Here is a 26,763-nt window from a genome sequence, read left to right as displayed (position 1 = left end):
GAGGACAGCTGTGTTACTGTTTCCATAATGCGTGGTCACATATCAACTACTAGGTACTTTCTTGAGATGCCCAAACCTGGACTTCATCATTAGAGCACCTGCCCCGCACCCTATCAGAAAATGCCACATCCTCCTGGAGCTCGTTCTGCCACTTGCAGCCCCCTGAACTTTTACTTGGCAGTAGCCCCCGCTTCGGCGCTCCGCGGGCACTCTGAGATACGATGTTCTGCAACAAGGTTCGCACCATGATTGTGGATTACTTGGGGGCGTGGCCAATATGGCAGCCGAGACGGACGTCTAGAACACAGCTCAGTTTCAGGCCCAAGAAAATATCCTGCCAGGCATCGCAATCGTCCCAGACACCTGCTACTTCAAGTGACGGGCACGTGGAGAAGGGCCCTGCGTCGCCCGAGGCTGGAATTTGTCACCGGGAGCCGCCGGACCGGACAGACAGGCGGAGGTGCGGCCTGTGGAACCATCGGCCCTTGCTGATCGGCTCGCGACTCCCTGATTGTGCGGCGCACCGGTGGAGCTGTGGAGGTCTTGGGGCCTGGCCCGGAAGGGGGCCCGAGGTGAGCGCTGCAGCGAAGCCCGTCCACCCAAGTGTACACCAGGGCGGGGGGCTGGCAAACCGAGATTGCTGACAGACGCGTCGCGGGAGTGGCGTAACATGGCGTGAGGAGCCACAGAGCTGTGGCTCTACTGCAGGAATAAGCTAATCTACACGGCGCGCTTTGGCCTCCTGCACTGCAGCCTGCAGTGGTGATATGCCCCTGCTCACTCGGGATGCCACTGCCTGATAAAGGTGCCATAGGGCCGGGATACCCAGTGATTTGAACCTTGTGGCCCTGCAAATAAATGGTTGTGCTGCCACATGGTGCACCATCTTCATAGGGGATCCTGAGGGGACAATGGGTCCTGCTAATGTCCTATGGCGCGACTGCAGCCCTATTGCCTCCCCCCTCCTTGGGCAAAGATCTGGGTCCCATCGTGTGGACTGAGGTGAACCGCTGGCGGCTGCGGGATCATCACGGCTTGGGAGTGTGGACTTGGGCTGCTGAGGGGATGGGCTCCCCTTCACCCCCTTTTTCATGCCCTGCTTGCATGGCAAGTCATCCATATATCTGCATTGAATGAAGACACGGTTGGTGGCATAACCTGTGAGAAGTGTACCACCCCGAGTAATTGGCTTGCACAACTAGAATGATGGGGAAAACGAAATCCGCCAAATCACTATTGCAGTGCAAGGCAACGGCTCCTTCTGAGGCGTTGATGGGAGCATTCAATCTGCAAACTTTGGAGTCTACCCTCCAAGCCCATTTGGGACAATTTGAAAGGGTATTGCAGGCTATCATGGACACTAAGCAGTCACTTGAGCCCAGAAATTGACACTGTCTCTCAGGATCTTAATCTGCTTAGAGACGATCACCGCAGGCTGGCAGACAGGGTGACGTAGACCGGCTTGCGAGCCATGGACCCTGCTGTACTGGATCTGCAAAAAGACATGCAAAAACTGGATCTGGAAGTGAAAGTGCTCTAGCAGCGCGAGGAGGGTGCTGAGGGTAGATCCCACCACAATAATGTAAAGTTCATAGGATTCTCGGAAAACATAGAGGGCCACAGCGCAGAATTATTCTTGGAGAATTGGCTCATTGCAGAGGTGTTGAAAGGGGCAATACCAAAGTTTTTCCTCTGTGGAGGGGGCACACTGGATACCAGGCAAGTCACCGGCTCCTGGCCTGCCACCTCGCCCGCTCATAGCGCACTTTCTTAACTAAAGGGACAGAGACATGATCCTACAACACTTCCAAAACAACGGCCCAGAACGCTGCGAAGGTGCCTCAATAACAGCTTACCCAGACTTTACAGCGGAGGTGCAGCGCCAACAATACTCCTATGTGAAGATCAAGCAATGCCTCAGAGAGCACAACATTAAATATGCCTTGATGTTTCCGGCCAAACTTCGGATGATCACGGATGACGGCACTCATATCTTCCCCACACCTGCTGATGCCTGGACGTGGATGCATGCAAAGGGCATCACCCATACGGTGGCGAAGGACAGTGAGGTGGGAGAGTGGCTCACATCGACTGCTCGTCGGAAGCCTCAGAGGCGGTTGAAGGCACAACCCACGAGAACGCAGGTGGCTGCAGAACGAGCGAAAGTGCTGAAAGACACGTCGATTCACACACACAACTCCTTTACGCTGCTCCAAAGTAATACGATGATGCACATGGACTCTGATAGTACTGATTCAACAATCACAGACTTGCTTAGGGACCTGGATGTCACTCCCCAGACGGCAAATGACCTCTAGCGCACAGGTATATGCCACCCAGGTGTATGGGAATCTGGGATAACACATCTACTATTGCTGCTGTGGTCGGGGGCATACCGTGGACAATGCGGGATTAGGGAACTGCACGGCATAGGTGGACGGTGGGTCCCATTGATCGAGACCTGCAAGAAATGACTTAATGTCTAGGTCAGACATAAATACAGTGTTTCTTATGTCACATTATTAATTGTTTTCTATCACAGATGTGGCTGCGGATGGCGTTGTGATGGCTGCCAGTCATCCTTTTTGCTTTAGGGGCTGCCTCATAGTTTCCCCATGATAGCCACCACGTCCCCCTGGTTGGTTTCCACATGGACAGCCCTTACGTGTGATTGTTCTATATATGTCATATTGTTATTTTATGGGGTGCTCACAAGTGCACCTCTTGGCCACCAGATTTGGGGGTTTAGGATTATGATGGTGGGGTAGGCGGATGTTTCCGCATGTTTTGGTGGGTCGCACCGCATTTCAGGGTAATGGTCAAGCAGATATATTCCCTGATCTTGCAGGCACACAATCCTTATGGGGATCGGGCACACGACATGGCGCATGACACTGTACTACTTTTTGCATCATGGGTTCACATAAATCGCAAACTTTTCAAGATTAGAACATTCTAACGTGGAACGTTCATGGGCTGGCTATGTCTGGCAAACAACACTGCATTTACACTTTCCTTAAATGACAGAGGGTACGCTTTGAAATATTACCAGAAACGCACCGACTGGACAATGATTTACAGTCACAAAAAAACAATGGAGGGGTCAGATATAGGGCACGTCTTCATCTGCATATGCATAAGGGGTTTTGATATGGGAGGCACCTGGGGTGCCTTTCATACACCATAGACAGAGAGCGGATGTGGGGGGTCGACATTTTGTGTTGGAAGGTCAGCTGGATGGTAAACCGGTCACTATAGTAGGGGTGTACGCTCCCAACTGCGCGCAGGGATACCTCTTCCAGACTCTCACTCCTGCACTATTGTCAGATCCCATGGTGCCCACTATCTGGGGAGGGGATTTTAATTGTGTCCCCAATGCATTACTGGACCACTCGTCCCTGCCTGCAGAGAGAGCAAACAGCAGGCGGAATTCCAACCTCTTGGCGGAATGGGCCAGGGATACTGGGATACACGATATGTGGCGTATGGGTCATCCACAGCATAGACAGTACTCATTCTACTCCCCGGTGCATGACATACACACCAGGATAGATTTGATTTGGGGAACCCCGGCAGTGTGCGCTATGAGAACTTTTTCAAATTATCTTGCAAGGACGATCTCTGACCACTGCTGCTAACCATCAGATGGGGACGAATGCGCTCCACTATACCCACTTGGCGCCTATAGAGCGAGGCGTTACTGGACGCCCCATTCAGAGAAGAACTGGCCACTTGTATTAAACAGTACTGGGAGCTGAACACTGAGTCCACTACCTGGAGGGCTAAAGAATGGGATGCACACAAAGTCGTGGTGAGGGGTCACTGTCTCTCGGCCTCATGGGGAGCAGGTCGCTTGCTGCAACAAGAGGTAGTCACCCTAGTAAAGGATGTACCCGTGCTAGAAATAGCAGTCGCGCAACGCAGGGCACCCTTTACACTCCTCTGCGATAAACAACAATTATATGGAGAGGCGGATCAACGACTCCGCCGACATGATTATAGTTATCACCTAATGCGATTGCACGCGGAGGGCGACCATTTGGGGCGGCTCTTGGCGTGGTTGCTCCGAGAGGAGTGGCGGCATACCCCATAGGGGCCATCCGCTTGCCTAACGGGACAACAGTTTTCACACAGGAGGCCATTAATGATGCCTTCAGGGATTATTACACGGAACTGTGTCGGGGGTGGGAGATATCCAACAATCAGAAGCTAGGACTCTTTTAATCCGAGACACCACTTGCAAAGTTATCGGCCAGTAACAAGGCGGCACTTGATGAGCCCTTTAGGCTGGAGGAACTTAATGTGGCAATAGCACAAACAGCCTGCAGCAAAACCCTAGGCACAGATCGTCTGCTGATAGAATATTAGGATACTTACTTGCACCATTTATCCTGCCCCTTGCTGTCTGTGTTTGAAGAAGCACAGACTCGTGGCATGCTCCCGGTATCTCGACGGGAGGCGCTGATTGTGGTACTTCCCAAACCTGACCGGGATCCCACAGATGTGAGGTCTTACAAGCTATTGTCCCTTCTCAATTTAGATTGTAAGATTTTAGGTAAAGTGCTGGCAAATAGACTCGCCCCTGTTATACACACCCTAATACATGACTAACAAAATGGCTTTATACCCACCCCTAACACATCCTTGAATATACGTAGGCTGCTCGGCATCATTAGTGACACTTCAGCCGGTGCTCATGATAATGTGGCCGTCTCTTTAGATATAGAGAAGGTATTTGATACCCTAGGTTGGGACTTCTTGTTTGCCACACTGCGTTGTATGGGTTTTGGACGAGGTTTTCTGGGGTGGGTGCAGACACTTTACGTTAATACTACTGCTAGGGTGAAGATGGGACGAGTGATATCTGATAGTTCCCCATTGGGAGAGGGAATAGACAGGGATGCCCATTGTCACCCCTGTTGTTTGCCATTGCAATGGAACCTCTGGCTGCCCGGCTACGATTGAGGGCTGAGCAGTGGGGGCTATACAGGATGGGGAGACATCACATCATCTTGTTTTATGCAGATGATGCTCTGATTTATTTGGCGAGCCTGGGGACCACCTTGCCTGCAGTGATGGCATTACTGGATGTATTTGGAGAGATATCAGACTTAAGGGTCAACTGGTCCAAATCCTGCATTTTTCCTTTGGTTAAACTTCCCACAGAGGTGGGTGAGGCCCAAGAGTAGACTGAAATGGTGCTTTGATACCTTTAAGTACCTAGGCATACAAATATACCACAGGATGGATGACCTAAGAGACGGTAACCTGGCCCACACGTTCCTTTCCATGAGCAGCTCGCTCCCATTTTGGTGCTCGCTGCCTCTTTCCCCATTGGGCAGGGTGGCTATAGCGAACATGTTAATCCTGCCAAGGCTCCTATACTATTTTGCAGCCTTGCTCATAGCAGTCCCCAGGAGCTTCTTCCGCAAACTTAATAGTATGTTACTAGAACTCATCTGGGGGCATGACAGGCACCGGGTTGCACTCACCACCCTGCAGCGTCCGTTGCGATTGAGGGGGCTGGGAGCCCCGAACTTCGAATATTATTATGCAGCAGCACAAGTGCAGTGGCCACTGCGCTGGTTGAGGAGGCCTGACTCACTTGAAGCCACATGGTTAGATACACAGATAGGTAATACTCCCCTTTATAAATTGTTATCTGAGCATGCATCACAACGCGTCGGCGACAATCCATTGTTGGCAGCAGTATATACTAGCTGGTGTAGATTTATACAGGATGGAAAATCTGACCCCTCCCCATACTCACCCCTTATCCCATTGGGTAAAATACCAGGAGGCATGATGTTATACCGCACTCACTCCACGACCTCCTGGACAGAAGCGGGGATGGACATGGTGGGAGACTGTTTTGATAACGGCACACTAATGTCTTTCGAGGCAATTATGGATCTTGCCTCGCTGGGACCGGGACACTTTCTTACATACCATGTTATCTGTCACTTGATTGAGACAGCTTGGGCTCATGGAGATCGGGAACCTCTGACCTCCCCTGCCCTGCATGCTCTGCTCTCAGATAATGGTTCCAAAAAGTTCATCACTAATTTGTACAGAGCACTGACTAGCGTGCCCATTACACAGCAAGAGGCAGCCCTCCATAGATGGAACCTGGCTCTACCGATTCCCCTATCTGTTATGAAGTGGGCTGAGGCCCTCCAACGGGTGCAGAGAGTGTCCCGAAACCCCAGATTTATATATACACAATTTAATAATGTCCATCAAACATACCTGTCTCCATGTCGTATACAACTAATATACCCAACGGCGACTCCAGCATGTCCCCATTGTGGGCTTCACGCAGCTAGCTTTTATCACATGGTGTGGGAGTGTGCCTCATTGCAGAGGGTCTGGCTGAACATTCTAGCAGGCAACACAGATATAACTGGACATGCATTTGCACCCACTCCGGAGTCTTGTCTTTTGAGTATACGTCCTGGAGCTCAGCGGCATAAACATATTCATAAATTTTGTGATCTAGCGTTTATTATGTACAAGCAAATGATTGCTATGGGGTGGAAGGGCTCTCGACCTCTCGAACTGTCTAGCTGGCGTGCTATGACATTGAAATGGGTACGGGTGGAAATGCGCGTCCTGCGGGCTCTGCGGGACAGGGGGTAGGCGTTTACAGGCTATGACAATTGGGAAACATTGGTGGACAAAATGGAGGCTAAGTATGATGAGCGCCCACCATGATTCCTTAAGAGGTGAACACGGGATTCGTACAGGTATTAACCTTCCTATGTTTGCTGTATCTAACTGATGACAAACAGTTTCCTAATTAAATACACATTACTAGTGGAGTAACATCGGTAATGGAATGCCATAATGACTAGACTATCACCCAACAATATACTTATGGGAATATCACAAGCAATAGTAACCCATTGGGCCTGACCGGGTCTAGAAAGGAGGGCAAGGGTACACACGTGGGGGTTGCAGTGCTTCTTTGCTAGACTTGCATTGTACTATTGGACATAATGGTGGGAAACTGGAGAATGTGTATTACCACCATCCCTGTGAGAATCGGTCATGGTGTAACTTCTCAAACTGAATAAGCCCATGGACCAATGCGACTCCTACCTATCACTCTCCATGATCAACGGAGCCAATAAAATATTTGCCAAATTACTAGAAACTCACCTCCTTCCCTTGTTGCCTACTATAGTACAACCAGATCAATCTGGATTCATCCCAGGCCAGTCCACTTCCACACTCTGCACACTCAACTTGCCGCCGCACTATTGGACACCAAGAAGGCCTTTGATTCCTTTGAATGGCCATACCTATTTCTCCTACTCACACGACTCTGCCTTAGCCCTCGCTTTTTTTCCACCAGATCAACCTCCTCTATACATCCCCCACAGCATGTCTTCATCTCAATGAAATATTGTCTTAACCCCTCCCAATCACTCACAGAACACACAAGGGGAGCCCACTATCTCCAATCTTGTCATGGCGATGAAGCCCCTTGCAGACCCGGCTGCGACAGCACCATGACCACCCGGCCTTTGCTTCACGACCAGAGAGCTGGTGGTGTCAATGTATGCAGACGATGTAACCTTATACATCCGTAAGGTGCAGGTGAACCTAGCCCCAGTTATCCGTGAGGTCATACACTTTGGTGGCTACTCCAGCATCCAAGTTAACTGGGCAAAGTCAACACTTTCATCTCACTGTCCTCACACAGCCTCTCCCTCCGATTCCCCGCTGCAGTGGGCCTCTGAACCGGATCGGTACTTGGGCATTTGGCTCAAACGTGATCCGAATGAGCTTTGGAGGGACAACTGCAGAGGTGCTTTTGTGTGGCTAGAAGACAGGATCTCAGTATGGTTCCACCTGCCTCTATCTGTGATAGACCAATCGCTGTTTAAAAAATGGTTATACTACCCAAATTCCTGTACCTCTTTTTAAATATATAGCTCTCCCACTTACCTTACCTCAAATTTCCTGCGGAGGCTGCAATCGAACTTCGTTGCGCTGATCTGGGCTGGCAGACAACCTAGGCTTTTCTGGGAAATACTCACCTTACCTCTCGACCAGGGGGGACTGGGCGCACCTGATATGGCCCTGTATGCACTCAGTGCCCAGGGGCAATACATTCACTTCTGCCTCTCCCCCACGCAATTTCAACCACACACAGCTATTGAGGATGACCACGCAGCACCCTGCCCTTTGGCCAATTCACCCTATGAACCCTACAAATTGAGCAAACTGATATAAACACAGTGTAGTGTGTGCGCTGGGTGTGGGACGACATGGGCGATGCGCCATCCTTTTCCATTGGGCGCAACCCTCTCCTGGTGCCCCTGGGGGACGAGTGTGCCAGATCAAGGGCACAGGCGCAGTCTCATAACCTTTGCTGATATATAACCAAAGGACCACATTATACCCCTGTTTGAGGCCACCGACATGATGCATCCAACTGCACTGGACTGCACTTCTTTATCACCAACTTCGAGCTACTTGCCATGAAATACACAACACCTTCCCTGACCCTCCTCCCACTCTACAAGCTGTGGAATACACACACACCAACCCCTCACCTGGCAAACTAGTTATTCGCCTCTACTCAATCATGCAAGCCACAGCACCAGTCCGGACAGTGGCGGCACGAGCCACCTAGGAAAGACACTCACCCCTCCCATCAAAGACACCCAATGGTCCTCCTGCTGTGGACAGATGGTGTCCACATCCCTCAACTACAGACTGCGACTAATGCACTTTAAATTCCTTCATAGACTATAGCGCACCCCGCTGCAACACCACTGCATAGGCCTAACGCTAGAAACGCGATGCCTTCACTGCGCTGCACCTCAGGTTTCCTTCTTATACCCTGCATTGAAGTGCCCGTGGGCTGGGATGTTCTCTGCCATACATACAATCACCAGCCATTTCCCATCTCAAACTCCCTTAATCAGTCTCCCGAGATATGTCAAAGATGTCTCCAGAGGAGACTATCTTCTCACTGCCATGCTCCTTCTCCTGGCTAAACACCAAGTTGTCAAGCACTGGGGCAGACAGCCTGCCTCCACCACAGAGGAATGGTTTCGGTACGCAACTTATTGTCAAGAACAACTGTCCAATTTTTGGGACCTCATGCCACCATGGTCCCAATCCAAGTACATCTGGGAACCTCTACTGACCTTATGCCAAAGAAACACATCAAGCTCCTCTCGCCCCCACCACGCGACAGGGAGCCCCCTTCCAGGAGAGGATACCCCTCCTCCCAAATCCAGAAGTCCGGAATGCACATTCTGCTGGAGCTGTGCTAGAACTTGCACTCTCGCATCCTGTTGCCTGAGCTACAGAGGCTGAGAGGCTGAGAGACTGTCATTTGTCTATCTGATTGACTGTCAGAATATTGAGCATATTCAAAATGGGAAATGTTATATTGCTATCATAACAGTTGTGGTTCCCCATTGGATGGGCTACTGTGTTTCACTTCATGGTACTTTGACTGTCTTTAGCCATGCCTCCCCCAACCCCCCTCATCCCCCAACACATAGCTCTGTTGATGTTGAGCAATGTTGTTTATTTCTGAACGTCAATAAAGAAATAAATAAAAAAAACACTATTCTGGGATGCAAAATATGATCCTGAATGTTTAACTATTTACCCACATCACTATTCTGTCTAACTGATGATTTGTCTTTTGTCTAAGCTCACACCTTCCGAATCTCAAGTTAAACAAAATAATATCTGGAAGGTGACCCAATAACAGAAGTTCTATTAAACTACATACTAAACTCTGCATTTGGAGGTACACTCTAAGCATTTCATTTTATCTCAGGAAAAGGTGGATTCTTACAAGGGGACATATTGCCATTTTTCAACAGCTAATATTGTTCAGCCCAGAACATTGTGCTATTCCTGTGAATTGAAGAAAACAAGAAAAGTAATAAACTGTCCTAACAGGTTACAGGCAACTGTAGGAGTTGTACAGAAGTATCAAAACAAATGTCAAATATTTAAGAAACAAATCAAATCTATTCTACCTAACAGCAGCCAAAATTGTGCATTTGCCAGCTCTAATCAATATGCAAATAAAACTAGCAACATGCCACTTCCCCAACTCAGTCCATCACAATCAACTTCATCTACAGGTCTCCTGGGTAAAGACAAGAACTCCAGTGACTCAGAGACAAATCCTTGGACCTTCTTACCACCTCATCCATCCAGCACAACCACATGCTCGCGGACTTCAACCTCCTAGACAACTCCAGCATGAACACAAATAAGACACATCCTACTTAACTTCGTTGAAGTATAGTATGTTGTCCAACCAACACTCTACAAATGCCACATACTGCACCTCCTGCTTCTAACATAACCAACAATCACCCACCAGCCTTTCATGACCCTCTATGTGACAAACCACCTTGCCATCCCCATCACCTGGCTAAGCGTTAAACTAACACATCAAGGTCAACCCAAAAGAGAACAAATCTTCAGATACTTCAAAGGCTTTTCCGCAATGCAATACCCAAAACCCATCTCTCATTCTGCCACCATTTTTGGCTGATGTGAACATCCAAAATACATTTCAAGCATTTCTGGAAACCCGTGTTAAGATCTACACCTCAACCAAAACATGAATGTGCATGCCACAACCTCTAGTGTTTTGGTCCTTGGAAAAACGTGGTAAAAACATTCAATACTTCTGCAAAGGGGGAAAGGTTTGTTTAGAGAAAATTAATGAAAACAGCAAGTCCAATGCCCTCATGTGACTGAAGTCCTTCTGTGCAATATGCAGGGACCTGATTGTGTCAGCCAAAGCAAAGTTCTACAACACTATCAAAGAAGTTGCCAAAAGAAGCAAAAAATGCTTCATAACAATGAAACACTGTGCAATGTCATTAGCCAATTCTTCCAATAAAATACAGAAGATGTGAAAGCACATCAACCGTTCTCCCCCAACATTCCTTTGTATCCTGCAATGTTACTCATCAAAACTCTGCCTCGCCAAAACCTCACCAACATCATTTACCTCAGAGATACACATGAATATGTTTTACCCTCATCCTTCATCAAAGCCCGCTCTAGAGAAGCTCTCTGACCCTTACTCGTCACAGTCAACCCCTCCCTCACTCAGGCATATTTCCTAAAGCACTCAAGGCAGACCAGATCCTCCCAACCCATGAAAAATCCCACAGCAGACCATGTTGACCTGGCTAACTACTAGACCACCAATTATCTATCCTTCATTGGCAAGGTCACCGAATAAGCAATTTATGCACGACCTCAAGATTACATGGAGAGCAATCATCTCCTAAATGACAATTAATCTGGCTTCATGTCATGCTGCAGCACTGACACAGTTAACTTACAAATCATTGATGTTGCCCTCCTGACTACAGATAAAGATAAACCCACCAATTAATTTATATATCAGCTGCCCTCGACAGGATCTTTGATACCCCAACCTCATTCACATCCTGAAGTATCAAATGAGGCAACTTTTCACTGGTTCCCCTTCTACCTATTCAACTAAAACTAGTTTAAGGACACTTCCAGGTCCCAGACAATGCTGTCACCTGCAGAGTTCCCCAGGATTTAATCGACAACCTCATCTTCAACTTCTACATGGACACCCTCGGGCTCTACTCATTGAGAGAAAGATCAAAGTTCACAAATATGCTGACAACAAACACACAACTATGTTTAAAGGCCTCCTCTACTCAGGACATCCACAAAACAAACGCTACTTCAATCTCATTCAGACCTACCTAAAGCATAACTGTACCAAAACCGAACTATTGTTGTCGGACACAACCACTAGTTCAAACAAGGCTCAGCGACATGAACCTGGTCGAACTTGAATCCTGTAACTGAACGCTTAGACTCTCAGATTAATTTTGGATACTTGCCAAGAAAACTAACAGTCTAGTATAGTCTAGTTAATTTTTTTATGCAGAAAAGAAACACAATTCATTACAAACAATGGGGAGAAGAGAGATCAAGAACCAGTAATACAATACATTCCAATTAAAGTGCTTTGTACCTCCTTTTCCTGAGCCACTACCTAGACCTGACCCAATCCCCAAATAGCCCCCATATTATCTGCCTCTTACGTCTAGCCTTCCTCCTCTTGCGTTGATACAGTGCAGTCTTCAAATGATAAATAGATAAGTCATCCCAACCACTGCTGACATGAGGGGGCTGTGCGTCTAACCATACAGATGCAACACACAGTTGATCCACAGCCATTGATATAAAAATAAAAGCTTTGTGTGGCTTTCCCCCTCTCTCTGATACACCTAAAATCATATCATCCGGAGTAAGCACCACTTCAAATCCTACCATCCCCTTCAACACATGTTTAATCTCCCCTTTCAGGAGCTCCAATTTGACACAGGTAGCAAACCGATGTATAGTATCTGCCCCAAATACCTGACATCACTGGCAGTGAGTCCCCTCCAACCTTTCCCATTTAGCTATCTGAAATGGGGTATAATATAAGTCATATACGGTCTTATAATGCTGTGCCTGCAATGCTGAATAAATCAGCATGGTCCATCCAAATCCAAGGGATTCATAACATTTGATACCTCCATTATTGATACTACCTTCCCACTTTTTGCTATATTTCTCGAGATCATTGGGTTGCTCCGACATCAACATTGAATATAGAGAGTTTATTGACAATCTGGGGACCCCCTATTACCCTCTGCAGGAGTGTGTTTTTGCAAATCCCTGTATCCCACTGTTTTTCTTACTAAAGAAGTGTCTTACTTGTAAATATTAAAAAAATTCCATTTGCTCCAATCCTTACCTTTCTCGGAGATCCTCAAACGTACTAATCCTAGTACCCTCATAAAAATCTCCCAACCTTGGAAACCCTTGCAGGAACCACTTAGCAAAGCAACGATCCTTAAAAATCTCTTGGGGGCGGGATTATTGTCTATTGGCGTATATCGATTACACCTGCCAAGTCCTGCTTTTTTCCGCCAAGGGCTCCAACATTTTAAAGCAGCTTCTAATACTTTGAACCGCACTTCCTTGTAATAGCTAGGTTCCACCAACACCAACATTCCCCCCATTTGCTATTGGTCCAATTATTAACTCATAAATACTTGGTTGATATTCTATCCCTATCACACCATGATTACCTACCACCAACGGACGCATATATTGGAAAGAAGCTGCCAGCTGATACAATTTAAAATTCGGAACTGGGACGTTTGTTCCACCTGTTGAACCAGATAGCGACTTTATATGCCTACGGTGTTGCCGCTGCAGTTTTACTGTGGGAGCTACCGCCGATGATAAGCTCTCAGACCCTGATCTCCTCCATCCTTAGACCAGTCCATATTCTTTCAACCCCTTTCCAGCTTTCTAATCTCCACATCTAGACCTTTCACAGCTTTGGCACCTGCTAGACTTAATTCTTTCCCTTTTCTCTTACGAGATTCCAGGGGCTCATCAACAGTGCCATGGATGTCTTGAGTATCTTTTTTATAACCCTCCATTTGCATCTGCATGCTTACGTTTACAGGTGCCCTGGTGATTACTTCAGTCTGTTAAATCTGCCCCTTCAGGCTCCTAAACTCATCTAATTGACCCTCCCCCCCCACAGGTTTGCGACATGTCAGTGGCCAGGTTGCTCTCCGGGGCCCCACTACTAGCTTGTGGGAGCTCCCCTTTAGGATCCATGACCTCTGGATTCTCCCTTGTACACGTCGGCACGTCCTTAGATGAGAGTAGGGTTCACGTTGCCATTCTCTTGCCCTCCGTTGGAAAAAAAAGTTAGTAATAGCGGGTTGTGGTGTGCCCTTTGCCTTGTGACCTGTCTGAGGCACCCTACCCATACTAGACACATCTTTAACCGTCCCACCACCAACTTTACTGTTTGATTTAGCCTGCCCTTGTCTGACGAGTCCCCTCCATTTTATCTCCAACATTTCGTATATTTTTAGGCACCTTTCCTTCTTTCCAGAACCCAGGCCAGACTCCAATTAACTCACCAATCCTTCTTATTATCTTATGCCAATGCTCTACCTCTCTTACTATACAAATGAGTGTGCTCCTCAATGGTCCAGTCAAAGTTCAAACAATACTGCCTTGGGGGCCAATCCTTGCCCTCTCAGGCACACCCTCCTTGCTGCATAGCCCAGTCCACATTGATGTCCCACCGTCCAGCAGCCTCAGCGCAGCATCAGGCTGGCAACAATCTCACTTGTGACGTGTTTTTTTCCCAGGGAAAGCCGGGAAGCTTTTACCACCTCAGCGCCTCATTTCTTACAGAGGTAACTCTGAGCCTCCCAGAGCTTGTCTTGTGATCTAGCAGCCACGGCAGGCATGGAGGAGGGGGCGTCCTTTCTTGCAGAGTTAGCTCCGAGCCGCCCAGAGCCTTTACTGCAATCCAGTGGCCTCAACAGGCATGGAGGGGAGGAGCACAAAGTAACACCGGCACACAGCATGATCAAGATCTTTGTTGTCGCAGCATCTCTACACAGCAGCTCTGCTTCCTCTGCAGCGAGGCGTTCGTCCACATGGCATCGGGGGCGGGGCCTGCAGTCGCCGACTACGCAAACACCATCTTGCCTAGTCTGGTATAAGTTCTAGCTACTAAAAATTGTGAAACCATTCCTTTAAGAAAGCTACTTCAGAACTGCCACTCCAGTCCTCATACTGTCCATAATAGAAACAAACTGCCACACCTTATCGCCAACCTACATGTAGCAACATGCCTCATCAAGGGTGCTGTAATGGAATAGTCCCTTGCATTGTACCTGGATTTCAGGTGCTGATTTTTTATTTTTTTGCTTAGGCATGGGTGGGGGAGGGGGGTGCCGTGACATAGGCCTGTCCACGATCTTGTTGAATCAGGAGATGCGCCCAAAGCCCTATCCTCATGGAGGTGAAATGCTACAGCCTTTACCAGGAGTTAAGTAGCCCAAACACGGTGGTGGAAACATATTGTTTAATGATCAGAAGTGAACTGGCCTTCTGGGGTGAGGCATACAGGCCCACTCATGTAAAGTTTAGCTACTATCTGCTTAATTTAATTCGTGGCTTACATCAAGTTGGTATGTAGCACTGTGTAGCATGTGTGGCTGCAAGTGTGTCTGAGTGGTACAATACATAGAAGACTCTGGGTTCTATTTTGTCAGACATGTCTCACGTGAGGCGCGTGAGGACGTAGAGGGCTCCCCCAGACAGTTTTGTGGATTGCTGCATTCCTGAGAGCTGGGTGGGACACTCACTGGAGGAAGAAAAAGCCAGCTCTTCTGTGCACTTCAAAGGGTGTCTTTGATTCTGAGAGAGGTCACTGGAAGGGGCCTGGGTACGTATTAGAAAGGATATTGGTCCAATAAGAGAATCACAAAAATCAAGGCTCTAGGGCCCAGGGATAACCTTTGATGTACATATCACTGTGGCTGACATTCATGTGTGAATCTCTAGTCACTCTTATGGACTGTGTTGTGGGGCTATCACATATGGAGTCATTCCTGCTGTGACAGACTGCTTTCCAGAGGGAGAGCACGACAGAGGAGTGGGCACATGAAACATTATATCAGTTCAAGTCATAAGCTCATAAAATGTATGACTTTAAACTTAAACTCACTTAGGATACTTATATACCGGACAGGCTGCATAAATGGGAGTATTAGGCTGACTCGAAATGCCCCAGAGGTAATGTACCTAATGCTGATACAGTCTATATGTTTATTACCTGCTGACTGTCCAGGTAGGCTGCCAATAGGTTGAACAGGAACTTGGTTGGTTGCAAAAAATAGCAATCCCCATGTCATCCAAATTCATTTTGTCAGGGTATTCCGAAATAATTCTGGCATGATTTATGGATATTGTTTGTGCTTCTATCGTTTTGACCAACCTACACATCACCAGATTATGGCTAGATTGCAAACTACATGATGTGAAAGAATGGTGGTGGTATAAATTTCTCGATTTGTCTGGCATGAAAATAACAATCATCAATCATGGCAAAAACTGACAAAGCTGAAAAAGATTTAATCGGAAATTTCAGCTTTATGCCAAGAAATTGCTAATGTGTCTTGAACTAGTTTCAGTGTTTCTGAAACTAATTATGCTTTCTATTTTCACTACGAGTCTGCTTTGTTGAATTTACTGCATGCTTTAAGGCTTGATGAATACGACAAATATAAATATTTTTTTTAAAAGACAGAGGATTGGGCACTTCAAAAGGAAGCAGATCCCCAGCACAAACTTCACAACAACGCTAAATCACATCTGGTGTCTGGAAATGGACTATAGTGCTTCAGCCACCCGAAAAGCTCTGCAGGACTTCTACTTGTGACCAGGGACATTGGGGCTAAGGTCGGTTGGTCTCCGAGCTCGGTGGGTGAGCATCACAAAGAAAAATCCAAAATCACCAGCCCTGGAACACCAGTCCAGTGGGGAAATCCTCGGGAAAGGATCAATTTAGCAACGGGTGAAGAAGCGGTTGCGGCACCAATCTGGCCATCACCTGTGGGCAGATTCAAGTCAGCAATCCCGTGGGCCAGAAGGGACCACTGTAAAGTCAGCCAAGGCTGCACCCATCAGGCCTTTGTTCATGTGCAGGAAAAGCCAGCAACCCAGTATGCCTGAGGACACCACTGTGAAGAGTGAATCACTGTTGAGCTGATCAGGCCACAGCCCCTGTGCAAGAGAAAATTGGTAACCCCGCAAGCCAGAGTGACTACCGCAATGAAGATCAAAAATCATGACCTGGTTTTGCTGGTGCCAAGAGGGAAGGCCGCCGTGGTGACCTATGAATGATAGCACCCCAACTGAAGCATCGGAATCTATATGAGCAGCACTTACCTGTGAGAGGGATCAGACAAACTTACTCCAACACTGGAGGGCGAGCCACGGACAACCAGCGGCAGTCTCTGCAAAGTCATGAGTACTTGGCAGCCACTATAGACCTCCGTAACATCTGAGTGTTGAATGCTCCCGGAGACTGTGGTAAAGCAACCACACAAGGAGAGGGTACAACTGTTCACAGGGCTGAGGGCCTCAGAGGAACTTGTTCTGCCTCACAGTGCTATAGGCGCTGGACTGGGGTGCTGGAACACTTTTGTCTTTGGAAGAGTTGGAGTGGGACCCCTAAGACTAGGACTGCCAGTGCGAACAAATCGGAATGTCGCCTATTGTGAATGGCCACTACCGATAGAGAAAAACATAGTACATAGGACCTGCCTATCTAACTTCAGAGTACCAAGCTCAGGAAATGTCAGTGTATTATATGTGTATGCCGTATTTCACTTAGTGTTCGTATAAAAACAAGTATTTGACTGGACAACCATTTAAACTCCTGCCCTGAGAAGTCTTGGACTGCTAGATCCGTGTCAAGGGCTGCTTCGCCCAGACACTATAGTAGGTGGGATACGGGCCCATCAGGAGTTAAAGGCCTCAATCTCCATGGTTGGTCCCAGTAGCTCCTGCTTGTCCTGTAGCTCACTGAAAGGGTTTCTGGAAAAGGGCTCACTTAATACCTGAAGAAACATACCCACGTCATTCCCTGATAAATCTCCAAAACTAGCTGCAATTTGTACAAAACCATCTTGGAAGGCAACCTTCCATTCCTGTCTGACAAGCTCACCGAAGCCAGCGGTTCTTGACACACCTGCAGTCAGGACACCATCAAAATGGACATTAAGAATTGCAAAAGATGAAAAAAAGAAAAAGACGACATGCCTGCTCCATCTCTGCATGGAGGATCTAGAATGACAGCCTTATATACATCAGGACTGGTCCAACCCAGCTCTAGTTTATGAAGCTGAAGGCCCACCTCTTTAAAAACACTGTATCAGGATGCAGTAACAGTCCACTTTCATTCTTAAGAAATAACTACTCCTCCAATCACAAACTGACCGAGTCTTTGCGTTGGATCTATTAAAGCACTCAGCTGCCTATCGTATACCTTCACACTATGTAAATTTCACATACATACATTAATTACCTGGTCAGTTCTCGAAGTCGGTGCACTTCGGCATCACGCTGTCGTAATGTTATCCCTAAAATATTGTTCTCCTTTTCAGAAGCTTCTAACTTAAACTGAATGCTCTTCATTTTTGTCAAAGCTTCTTCCACTTCTGAAAAAAAAGTTAAGACAATCCTTTAAGAGTACACACCAAAACCGGTTTCTACACGTATTAAAACAGCACAGGACTTTCACAAAATCCTCTTTGCAGTTTTGTTTCACTGCACTACATAAAATATGTCTGATGTAAACATGTTACCACATCTCTGTGCATCAGGCAAAGTTGCAGAGTATTACTTGTCATGTATAGGATATGACTAAAGGCCAACTAATCACTGTCAATCAAAACAAAATAACCATAATGCACCATACAGGTGACTAGAGATCACCTTTATGACTTGACATAAATGACTGAAAATTTCGACAAAGAGAAAGAAGTGTTGAGGTCTATCATTTCTAAGAAAAGATTCAGTATGTGAGCTTTACAGAACACCCAATTGAGCTCTTACACCAAATCAAAATTAGCCACTGACCTAGTAATAACCACATCAACAGGTCTATCACTGTGCCCCAAAGGTAACTAGAAGGTGAATGTGCTAGTGTGTTCTCGCTATGTGAAGACATCCACTCAGACAGTATCTTTAAAAGATGTGCTGTCGGAGGTCATAACAGCCTTAAAGTAAACAGGGATTGTGCATATGCCTATTGTACTTTGGTGGTCTTGGGACGTTTCAATCTCTGTACACTCACTCTATGAGCCTTTATTTTGTCTTGAATCTCAACTAAATGCTCATTTAGTCGGCATGTCCTCCCTGCCCTGCAACTACCTCCCAGACATCACTCTGGGGGTGTACAATGTAGAGAAGTTGTCCAAGCATCTCCAGGACAATGGAATATGCTTTTGCTCATAGTAATGAACTGCTCCTAAACTTTGTATTCTCAGCCTGCCAATGCCATGGAGCCATAATTGAGGCAGAATCCTCATCAAGGTCTATCTTACTGGCACCGTCGGGCTTCTATTTATATGCATCATTGTAGTCATCCAGAGAGGTGGAATTATAGAATGTGCATCTGCCAACTGTACTAAAAGTGGAGCTAGATCTTTAATCATGGTAGACTGCTAATTCCCATGCCTATTTAATTGATAGCTGCCTACTACAAGAATCCCATGCATTACTAAAACAGTTAATGTGTTAGCAAATTAAACCCCAATTAAGGTGTTTCAGGTTTGCTACACTGTCTAATTTAACTATGCCACTCACTGTTCTATGCATATATCTACAGTCATTGGACAGTGAACAATGCCTCTGAAATACATCAGATCCCATCAATTTCCTTGCACTTACTTTTTAATGTTGTCTTTTTCAAAATCAACTTCAGCCTCATGTTAGATTTACTTGTACTTCTGAGTTTTAGTATACATTATTGTGACCATACCGCACAGCGGCCAGGGATCGTGGGAGTATTTTGGCAGCAGTGTAAGAGAGCGAGCATAAGGGTGGCCATTGTTTATAAAATGAGATTAAAATCACACTACAAATAAAACCCTCTGAATTTTTTTCACAGGTTCCTATTATCGCTAAAATGATTGTTCATTTTCACTGTCTTTGGCAACGAGTATAAACTATTTTTCAGATACAGTGCCTTACGCAGTCACCAAACGTCCTTACAGAATGTTTTCTAGTAGGTTTTGAGTCTCCATCGGACTAACTAATACTCTACTGTAAAAAGGCTAACCAACCTTTTTACTCTTTTTATTTGTATACAATTAGTGGATGGGGCCGCTACTCCAGTGGGAAATACTCTGCATTTTATTGTTGTCTAAACTTCCTTTGTATTCCATAATCCCCCCAAGACCAGTTACTTGGTAAGACCACTATATGACCACTTTTTCTTTGTATTTGCTGGTGCAGTTAGAGACACTAGGCCACTTATTACTTACTCTTGGAAATAATATTTTAACATGTTGTGCCACAGGATCTGTATGAAACCACTGCAGAGTTTAGCCAATTGGATTGAGCCCATTGGCTGTCAACTAAACTGAGGCAGGCCATTACGCAAGGTTAGAAGTTATCAACACATCGATTCTTCTATTAACGATCTAATATCCCTACACACCCTAACCATGTCAGTCAAGCCAAAGTACTACACCTTTAATCTAAAATCACACACTGAATCAGCCTTCTGAGCTATCTTCTGTAGAGGAAGCCCTGCCTGTAACCTCTTATGCCAGCTCATTTCATCCCTGCTGCGACTAAGTGACATATTAATACCCTTTTCTCTAAAAATAAAAAAATAAAATGTTTGTGGGCCTGATCAGCTCCAATATATCTTCCCTTGTTCTATATTTCAGAGTTTGAGACTCGGTTCCATGAAGTGATTTGGATTTATTGATAAGCCAATTCCTGCTTTTTTGTAGAAATGGACATAGTTGGCTTTAAAGATTTACGTAAATGTACTCTAATTAGTTATCATCTCCATGCACATTTCCAACTATCTGTAAATTAGGATAGGTGGTTCACGTTTTACAGAAGCTTCCACTAAATTTCATGCCATGTGAATTTTCGTTCCATCATTGATTTGCCCTTTCTAGATATGTACTTTAAGAGGCAAGAATCTGCACTTTTAATTACTCGCACATGATCCCATCCTCTTTTTCACACATATGCATCAGGCTTCTGCTCTGGCCAAGACACAAAGACACCTAAAATACAGATTTGCCTGGCTTGCAATACTTCCTATATTGGCAGGGTGCACAAATATAGAACTTTAGAGCTGCATGGTTTCTTATCATTTCTGCATAGCAAAATCACACCTGGACCGCCCCCCATACCATGCAGGGTAACTGAGTTTAATTATGTTTCTTATTACTGTCTGTTGCACCTGACCCTTTTTGCAGTGTCATCCTCATTCCTTTTGCCTCCTTCCTCCTAATTTTCTGACCAATTTATGTCGGCTTTAGGACTCTGGGCACTTTACCACTGCTAATCTGTGCTAAGCTGCATATGCTCTCTATGTAAATTGTATTGTTGATTGGTTTATTCCTGATTGGCATATTTGATTTACTAGTAAATCTGTAGTAAAGCGCACTAGAGGTGACTAGGGCCTGTAAATCAAATGCTACTAATGGGCCTGCAGCACTGGTTTTGCCACCCACATTAGTAGCCCTGAATACATGGCTCAGACCTGCCACTGTAGTGTCTGTGTGTGCAGTTTTAAACTGCCAATTCGACCTGGCAAGTGTACCCACTTGACAGGCCCAAACCGTTCCTTTTGGTACATGTAAGGCACCCCTAAGATAGGCCGTAGGTAGCCCCATGGGCAGGGTGCAGTGTATTTAAAAGGTAGGACATATGCTGGTGTGTTTTACATGACCTAACAATAAAATACTGCCAAAATCGGGTTTCAATGTTTCAAGGCCTATCTCCCTCATAGGTTTACACGGGGGCTGCCTTTAAATAACTTTAAAATGCAGATTCCCTTTGAGGGCAGATAGAAATATAAGTTGGGGGTCTTTGAACTCACAATTTAAAATAAATAAATATTTTAGTGAAGTTGGTTTTTAGATTGTGGGTTTGAAAATGCCACTTATAGAAGGTAGGCATTTTCTTGCTTAAACCATTCTGTGACTCTGCCTGTTTGTGGATTCCCCATCTGGGTCAATTTGACAGTTGGGCTGTTCACACCTCTCCTCTAGACAGTGACACAAAGGGAGCTGGGACGCAGCCTGCCTATCTCGATGAGCCACCTGAGCTAGATTGGAGGGATGAGTGGTCGCTTGCGCCAGAAAGGACTGTGCCTGCCTTCACACAATGCAGTCTCCAACCCCCTGGTGTGTGTCTGGGGCCTGGTCTGGACAAGAAAGGATCTTGCAAACACTTGAGACTTTGCTTTGAAGTTTGCCAACTTCAAAGGCAGAACAGGGTATAAGACGACCACCCAAAACCCCAGACTTTTAGAATCTTTCTGGAATCAAGAGGAGCCTCTGCCCAGGAAAAGAGCTGAGGGAGGAGTACTGTCCCTTTGCTGTGTTGCTTTGCTGGACTGGCCTACAGTTGCTGGTTCTGCCAGACAAGAAGGCAAAGGGAGAACTTTGCTGTGTGTACTGCTTGAGAAATTTCTCCAAGGGCTTGGAGTAGAGCTTGCCTCCTGTTGGAAGTCTCAGGAACAACAAAGACTTCAGTTTCCTCAACCTGCAGCACTGGGAACTGGGTGTTTTGTGCTGTTCAAGAGGAGAAACCACCACGACGGCGCCAACGACGCCACTGGCCTGCACCGTGACCTGCTGACGCCACACTGAGTTGCACTGCTCCGCTTCGCACGGCGACCCTGGTCCCCCAGACGCAGTCATCGGACAACTTCACTGAGCTGCTGCTCGCACCGAGACTGGTGGGCCCCGCACTCCGGCATCGCCTTACTCACCCCGCAGCCTGGGCATCCCAAACGCCACCGCTCCTGCTGACACCGGTGCCGCTGCCTGCATTGTGGCATGTGGAACACAAAGCACCATCCCGCACCGCAGCCCCGGTCCACTGACGCCAATACCATTGGCTCCAGTGTCGTCACCAGGCATCCCTGTCTGCACCGTGGCCTGTTGACACCGCTTGTGAGGATCACGAAGCACCATCCCATCCTGCACTGCCGGCTTGGGCCTACCAATGACAGCTCTTCAGCAACGACGGCGACGCTGCCTGCACAGTGACCTGGTAACAGCGCATGTCGCACTGCCCCACTTCACACCGCAGTCCTGGTCTCACCGATGCTGCTGGGCGCCGTCACCGAGCCGCTGCCTGCACCGTGACCTGTGGGCACCACATGTCGCATCTTCCCGCTTTGCACCGCAGCCCTGACGCCATCCACACCAGAGCTCCTGACTTCATCAGCCGGGAATTCGATCTGCAACGCGTGTGACTTCAAGGGCCGGACGACTCCCAAACAGACTCCGGAACCGACACTGCGACACCGCTCTCCTGATCTGACTGCGAGGATCACGACGCCCTGCAATTTCAAAGGTACAGTCGGAGGGTATTCCTGACACCATAGCTGGCCCGCAACGGCGCAGCCAGCCCGAACTGTCGGTTTTGTTGATCATGATGCCGAGATAGCCCCTAGTGGAGCTATCGACTTCCAGGAACTGTATTTTTGAGTAAATCTTGCAGAATTCATATTACTGTATGTTGGATTTTTATCGTACTTGATCTTGTTTTATATAGATAAATATAGGCTATTTTTCTAAAGCTGGTGTGGTGTCCTTTTGTAGTGTTTTCACTGTGTTACTGTGTATTATGTGCAAATGTTTTACATTGCTTCTGAGATACGCCTGACTGCTTGTGCCAAACTACCAAGGGGATAGGCAGGGGTTATCTGAGAAGGTATCTCCCTTATCCTGACTAGAGTGAGGGTCCCTACTAGGCCTGGGTACAAACCGACTGCCAACTAGAGACCCCGTTTCTAACACTGTCAATATGGAGCACCTGCGTGATGAAGGGACATTTTACTCCACCAGCATGCTAATCACACAATTTCAACTTAAAGTGCCATCTTTCACTGATGTGCTCCACTTCAGGAACTTGGTTATCTGTACACTGTTTTAAAAGGCAATACTGTTAAGAACTAAAAGCCTGATTTAGGTCTTGATGGAGGGTAATACTCCATCACAAATGTGACGGATATCCCTTCTGCCTTATTACGATCCCATGATATCCTATGGAGATCGAAATAAGGCAGACAGGATATCCGTCATGTTTGTGGCAGAGTATTCCCTCCACCAGGCGCTAAAGCAGGCCCTAAGCTCTTCTATCTTCTTCTTACTAGTTTGTTTTCACCCATCATGTACAATGACTCCCCACTTCTTTTTCTTCATTTTAGTCATCTCTTTCCTCATTTTAGTCTGCCTACATTCCTGTTTCCACTGTTCCTTCTTTACGCTTTCATTTTTTATATTGTACCTTAATTTAAAAAAAAAAAAAAAGTATCTAAATTAGGTCACTCTTGCCATTAGTAATTGCCTTTAGTATTGGATAAAGCCTTTCTCTTCTGCCTTGTTATCACCACATAGGACGGTGGAAAAAGTGGTCTTCTCAGATCTCAAAAGTGCAAGGGAATATAGACTTTTTTAATGTTCTCCCTTGTACTGTTTTCCATGATGTTCCACGGATGGGGGAGGTGTTTTGAAGTTTGGTTGTCATTCTCATCGGGATTTTTTCGTGAGCTATAAGTTGTTTATTCATGAATAACTTTGCAGGCATTTTGAAAGCAAATCTACCTCAAAAAGCAGCAATATGATACAGTTATAAATTCCCATATTTAGGTATTCTACATTTACAAACCAAGCTCTTTGCATTGCGCCAACTAGGGTTTGGAATTCGCTCCTATCCATGTGCAAACGGAGAACACACTTGAAAGTGGAAGGACAAGAAAATTTGGGTGGTCCAATATACAGCCTCCTGATTCATACAACAATAACAAAAGAGTACACTGTTCCAAAACCTCTGTTCCAGTGTCCAATTGGGGCCTGGAACGCTTCTCATCACTAGGAACAGTAGCTTGTAAACACAATTGCCCTCACCCACCCAAAAGTGGCATGTTTCATCATCAGGCCTGCCCCTCACTAAGCTGGTGCTGCAATGCCCAACGGGCCCCTCAAAGAGGCTCTTCGCTGGAGATCTTCTCAATTTCTCAAAGTGACACTGAGGATATATTGTGTATCCCTAGTATAATAGTGGGAAGATCGAAATGAACTGTGATCTAAAGGGGACTATAGAGATTTCTAATGAAAAATGTAATTCTAAAGGAAAATTTAATTCAAGTGACAGTATTTATGCCAAGGTTAAAAAGAGCGGGAAGCCTGGGAAAATGATAATGCTTGCTTCTCTTGAAACGGTGTAATCCAATGGATTCTGTTTGTTATAAGTACAAGGTCGACATGTTCAAGTAAGGGTACTGTATAGTGAGTGTTATTCCATTTCTGTATGTAATGTATTGTGTAACTTGTGGAGTGTATGCTCCTACTATTGGTGACCTGGTAATAACAGAAAAAACAGACAGACATACAACAGACATTGGCACCACAGAGGTGCTATGTTTATAATAACACATTGGAAGCACGTGTACACCTTTGAGGTCAAGGCTGTGAAATAAAAGCAGACCATACTCATACAGCTGTATCAAATATTAGTAATGATGCCTGCTCAGAGGGACATAGTGGAGAGAATATTACCCTCCTATAGTAGGGTATTGGCCCCCTTTGTGATAGTTGCGGCTTCAGCGTTTCTAGTCACAGACCAAAGGCGCATCTTCAAATAAAATCATGAAAATGCTCCTGCCACAATAGCAGTCTGAAGGAATTGTTTAGCAGATAGCAATAAGTAAATTCAGTTGAGCCAACTCGTAGCGTTGAGACTTACTTTGCCGAGACAGAAGCAGCAGGCCATTAATTTACCCTGCATCTACAATCCTGGAAGTAAAGCAATCTGTGAAATGGCCTTCTTATTAAGCAGTTTCGTAAATGCTGGTTGCTAAGTGTACAGTGAAGAGCTGCCAAGCAACGTCCCCAGCTGAGTGAGGATACTTCTGTTTGTGGAGCAGAGGAGCCAACGACATGAGGTTCAAGATGATCTATGTTTCAGCAAGGTGATGCTAAGTTGGGCGAGGTGTTGCGAATCATGGAGTTGCAGCTGTTCAATACCACCCGCCGTTTGTTTATATTCTTCTTGATGAGTTTGGACAGAGGGGGATATGTGTTAGCCTGTTTTGTTCATCTGTTGTGTGGGTTGCCTGGATGGCCTCCCTATGGTTGTTCAGTGTTGATGATATGACAGGGACACTGAGTTTTTTTTTTAAAATTTTCGAGTCAGTTCAGTTACCTGGGTCTCGAAGGTGAAAACTTCAGTGCACTTTCATTTGAGTCTGAGGAACTGACTATAAGGCAGGTTGGTTCTAAGGACCGATCTCAAAGTGAAGGAGGCTGTTTCCGTCAGTATTCCTGTGAACAGTTCTTGTCCTTAATTGTCGATCCTCAATGGAAATAGAGATTCAGGAAGGAGAGTTCCTTATCTGAAATAGTTGCTGTGAATTTCAGATATGGAACACAGCTGTTGATCCATCAGGTGAACTCCAGTATGACATCTACATTGCCTTTCCAGATGATCAGGATGTTGTCTATAAATCTGCACCACAACTGGATGCCCTGGAATAAGGGATAGTTATGGGTGAGAATTAACTTCTGTTGGTTTTTTAACTTTTCTGTTCTTTCTTGCACAAGTACTTTTTTCTATCACGATTCTGGGTGTTTTGGGGGCAACAAACCTATTTTAAACATGTCTGGTACGTATAAATCAATTTTATAGATTTCCGTGTAGGTAGTTTAAAAATAAAAAATAAAAAAGGATTTGAATCTCAATATACTAGTCAATGCTGCACGGTTACTTATTAATATTTTTTTTTGAGTTACCTATTTTCTATTTGGACCTCTTTAGTGGTAGTATATGATTTACCCAGGTCCTTGTGTCTACTAATGGGTTACCCTCATTGTATTTAATAGCATATATCTTTTGCTGGCGTCTAGCGGTGGAGTCTTGTTGGAAGGGCAGGTAGTGAGTAGGATCCCCCAGAAGTCTGAGTCATTTATTTCTGTATTTTGTGGTGGCAAGGATGACAATTGTTCCACCTTTATCAGCCTGTTTCATGGTGATCTCTGCATCATTGGCTAATGTGTCAATGGCATCCCTCTCCTTTCTAGAAAGATTATGAAAGGGTTGTTTGAGTTGCAACTAGTCGATATAATTCTT

General features: G+C 46.0%; 1 protein-coding gene across 1 annotated transcript in view; it reads right to left on the bottom strand.

Annotated features, from left to right (window-relative positions):
• Positions 1-26,763, bottom strand: part of CCDC14 (coiled-coil domain containing 14) — a 107,465-nt gene that overhangs the window by 4,994 nt on the left and 75,708 nt on the right. Inside the window, exon 12 of the mRNA XM_069224653.1 lies at positions 17,954-18,086. Coding sequence (XP_069080754.1) covers positions 17,954-18,086 — 133 coding nt within the window. The remainder of the gene's footprint in view (positions 1-17,953; positions 18,087-26,763) is intronic.

The sequence above is a fragment of the Pleurodeles waltl genome, chromosome 3_1, assembly GCF_031143425.1.
Source record: "Pleurodeles waltl isolate 20211129_DDA chromosome 3_1, aPleWal1.hap1.20221129, whole genome shotgun sequence".
In the NCBI taxonomy this organism is placed as follows: Eukaryota; Metazoa; Chordata; class Amphibia; order Caudata; family Salamandridae; genus Pleurodeles; species Pleurodeles waltl.
The sequence above is the reverse complement of the archived record's forward strand: the minus strand, read 5'-3'. Positions and strand labels throughout refer to the sequence as shown.